Genomic DNA, 4,325 nt, shown 5'->3' on the forward strand with positions numbered 1-4,325 from the left:
GATGATGTTTACAAATGATTGAGGTCCTTTTTATATAATAGGGAACCCCTTAAAAAGGTAAATTTCTATTTACAGTAAGGAATCTTATTGGGGTAGCTGTATAACCGCCTAGCACAGATTTGTATTAATTCGTACAAATCTATTCCCGAATTTACGCAATGATCTTGGAGACGTGGGGGAGAATCTTGTCCTTCCGTAACAAACTCATAACGGTACTGTCTCGGAGTCGGTCGTACTTGGCTCCGATGTTCCTCAAGCACTTAGGTCTTCGAGCCTCTTTTTCTACCTTCGAGCCCGAGCTTGGTCTATATCGAACTTTTGTCTTCGATGCGACTTCTCGAGCCTACAAAATCGGAGGCACATGATTTTGATCGTATACAATTAAGTACATAGAAAAATTAATTTTGTAAGGAGTTAAATTTGTGTCTAGATCAGAAAATGGACCGGTAATACCAGTTCAGCTGTTACTCAAAGATAAGCTTCTGAATCGTTTGCCATGAGTGGGATGCCATGAACATCTCGCGACTGAATTTGAAACAGCTGAAAGTAGTTGAAGGACTCTGTTAAAGAATAAAAATAAGAAGACTTTATGGTAGCTGTTATGTTTGCCTAAAAGATGGGGACATATTTATTTCTTTATTTTTGTTCTTCAAAAGATTCACGACGTCTTAAGATATGACGAAGGTCAAAAGCTATTAAAGATGAAGAGTTTGAATTTTAAGATTTTTTTCTTAAATTCCAATTAAATATTATTTCTAACATTTTGGTATTTGTCAACGGCGACACCCTTTCTTTCTTGGGTTTAAAGAGAGCACGGAACCACGACATCACTTTTTATATAACTACTAACCTTAGCTTTTTATTTTATAATCAATTGAGTTTTATACTTTTATAAACATATAAGTATCATAAAATTTCTAAAAGCACAAATTTCAATTTTATTTTTAAAAATGTTATCTAATCAAACTAACTGATCACAATAATTAAAACACAGGGACTAATATTTTCAAAGAAATTTGTAGGAGGGGGCCGGCTATTTTTTGTCTTGAATATTCCTACTCTCCCTTGACATTTGATAGTTCGGTTCATGTCTTTCTCCTCTCAAGACACAATTTTTTTTAAGTACCTAACCTTTAAAAACCTATTAAGTACTGTGTCCAAAGTCAAAACATTGTTGATTATTCTCGTGCTGGCCACTTAAAATAAGTCAACAGCTTCTTCTCCTTTAAATTGCGGTAGGCCGCCATTCCAACACTATAAATATATCCAAAAGAAAGAGCCCCATAATTATATCCACCTTTTGCCTATATAACTCCTCTGCTTTTCACACTACAAGTTAACACTACCGCTTCACAAAATGAAGCATAAGAGAAATAACATGTTTGGTTTCTTCTTATGTTTGCTTTACGCTATGGCCACAACTGGTACAGTGTCAGCGACAACATCATCTTCGGCGTTGGAGTACTCAAGTGTTAAAATCAGCCCAGCATTAGCGATAGTACTCGCTTGTCTCGTATTATTCGTGGTTGCATTTTTCATCACATTATATATACGTCACATGAACCCCGATGAATCAATGGGTTCTTACTTCTTCCGTCATCGACCAGTTTCACCTGGACTCGAGCCTAATATCATCGAAACTTTGCCGGTATTTGTGTACTCAGATGTCAAAGCCCTAAAGATAGGCAAATCTATCCTAGAATGTGCTGTTTGCTTAAACGAGTTCGAAGATGAAGATACTCTTCGTCTTCTTCCGAATTGTTGCCACGTGTTCCATGCTGAGTGTATTGATGCTTGGCTTGCCTTTCGTACCACTTGCCCAGTTTGCCGTGCAAATCTCAAAACAAAACCTTCCGCTAAACTACAAGAAACAATTCAGCAATCTGAGAATGTCAGCTCAGTTCCATCACCAGAAACAAATGATACAGTAATAGATATTCACGTGACTTCTGGTCCACAAGAAGTGATGAACCAGCAGTCTTCTCAAACTACACCTACTCATATTTGTTCAACGAAATCTACGCCAAGAAATAAAAACCCCAACTTCGCCCGCCTTGCACCAAAATCAACACCGAGAAGACCAAAATTTTTAGGGATGTTCAGTCGTTCTCACTCGACGGGTCACTCGTTGATTAAACCTGGCGAAAATTGCGAAAGGTTTACTCTAAGATTACCTGATGATGTACGTAAAAGATTGGTAGACTTAAGTTCTAATATGCCGTTTTCTCCAGAGAAAAGTTCAACCAAGGGGTACCGGCTCGAACCGGTGGATGGCCGGTTGAGCAAGTTCCGGTTTCTACCGACTCCACCTATGTTCTCTAGACCTGATTCGTCAAAGGGTGAGAAACAACCGAAGAGTCTGCTGAAGTCTGTTAAGTCGCCTTTAAATTTGTTTTGCGGGACGGAAAAGGACGATACAAGAGAAAGATCTTTTACTTATTTAAGATCAAGTACTTCAAGTTAGATAGTTTTGTATTTTCATCCCCTTTTCTTTATTTAGATCTCATAACTCACTTGGACGAGTTTGGCCTGACGAGCCCTTCTACTTTTTCCTTTTTCATTTAAACATTTTCTTACCAGAAATTTTTTTTGCTCGCACAATTAATATGTTGTATATAGCTATTGGATAGTGGAAGCGTCACACTACAACGAATTTGCCAGGCCCGGTTTCTCTTGGTTTCTTTTGTAGTCAACAATTGTAAAATGAATGGTTTTTTCTTCTGGTTCTAATTTCTAGATATAAAATAGATAGATGGATACACACAAGAATATCAATGAATATTTAAAAATCGACTGCACCGTACCATATTGAACTTTTTTTAGATTTTTAAAATAAAACCGTAAGTTTTTATATAAATCTATAACTGTATCGATAATTAGGATAGAGGTTCATCATGTGTTCGATTGGGGTGGGTGTTCTTTATCCGAAATTGATTATATATTTCATGATTCTATAATTATTTTCATTATTAAATTAGTGAATTGACTGGAGGAAAACGGAATCTACACCAAGAAATAAAACACCCAACTTCGCCCGCCTTGCACCAAAATCAACACCGAGAAGACCAAAATTTTTTGGGATGTTCAGACATTCTCACTCGACGAGTCACTCGTTGATTCAACCTGGTGAAAATTTCGAAAGGTTCACTCTAAGGTTACTCTAAGGTTACCTGATGACGTACGTAAAAAATTGGTGGAATTAAGCTTGAGTAGGCCTACACTAATGGTGCAGCTTTTTCTCCAGAAACAAATTCAACCAAGGGGTACCGGTTCGAACCGGAGGATGGTCGGTTAAATAAATTTCGGTTCCACCGATCCCGCCTATGTTTTCTAAACCCGGTTCGCCATGAGACGAAGGGTGAGAAAAAGCTGAAAAATTTGATGAAGTCCGTTAAGTCACCGTTAAGTTTGTTTTGAGGGACGGAGAAGGATGATACATGATAAAGTTCTTTTACTTATTTAAGATCAAGTAGTTCCACTAGATAATTATTCATTTCTTTCTCGTTTTTCTTTTACTTTTTCTTTATCATACAATTAATATGTAGTAGTATATAGTGACTGGATAGCCGAAGCGTCACAAATTAAGTCCGTTACTTTTTTGGTTTTTCATTAAGGGTGTGTTTGGTATGAAAGAAAATATTTTCTGAAAAATGTTTCCAATTTTTCCATATTTGGTTGACTAAATGTTTTGAAAAATATTTTTCTTATGAATTTATTTTCCTCCAGTATTTTCCTTATCAAAAGAAGGTAAAATATTTTCCAAAACCCCTTCTCAACCTTCCTCACCTTCACCAACCCACTCGCACCCACACCCAACCAACCCCACCCCACCCCCTCTCCAAAAAGTTTTTTTTTTTCAAATTTTGGTCTTTTTCCCATCACCACCCACCCAGCTACTCCCTCCCCCTGCAAAAAAAATATTTTTTTTTTACTTTTTTTTTTTTTGTAATTTCAGATTTCTGTTTTTGCGATTTTCTGTACCACCAACCCCCCTCCCCCCAACACCAACCGAAAAAGAATATTTTTTTATATATATTTTCAGTTATAGTTTTTTCATCTTTCGACTTATAGGTTCAAAATTTTACAAATTCCAAAGTTATGAGTTCGGAGGTATATGTGTTTGGAAGTTTATGAGTTTAGAAATTATAAAGTTTACGGGTTCGACAGTTTGCAGTTTCGAAAGTTTAACGGTTCGAAAATTTATGAAATTTGTGGGTTCGGAAGGTTGTTGGCTTGGAAGTTAATGAAAATATTTTCCGTTATACCTAACACATCCTAAGTGTCTAATATTCTAATTCTGGCCCCGAACAGAGAGGGAAATATTT

The 4,325-nt window shown here is 36.6% G+C and overlaps 1 protein-coding gene across 1 annotated transcript; it reads left to right on the forward strand.

Moving 5' to 3' along the window:
• Positions 1-1,311: 1,311 nt before the first annotated feature.
• On the forward strand, positions 1,312-2,651 carry LOC107782333 (RING-H2 finger protein ATL11-like). The gene has a single exon (XM_016603208.2). The coding sequence runs from the start codon at positions 1,358-1,360 to the stop codon at positions 2,462-2,464; it is 1,107 nt and encodes a 368-aa protein (XP_016458694.1). The 5' UTR covers positions 1,312-1,357; the 3' UTR covers positions 2,465-2,651.
• The last annotated feature ends 1,674 nt before the right edge of the window (positions 2,652-4,325 follow it).

Source organism: Nicotiana tabacum, chromosome 20 (assembly GCF_000715075.1).
Source record: "Nicotiana tabacum cultivar K326 chromosome 20, ASM71507v2, whole genome shotgun sequence".
NCBI classification, from domain to species: domain Eukaryota; kingdom Viridiplantae; phylum Streptophyta; class Magnoliopsida; order Solanales; family Solanaceae; genus Nicotiana; species Nicotiana tabacum.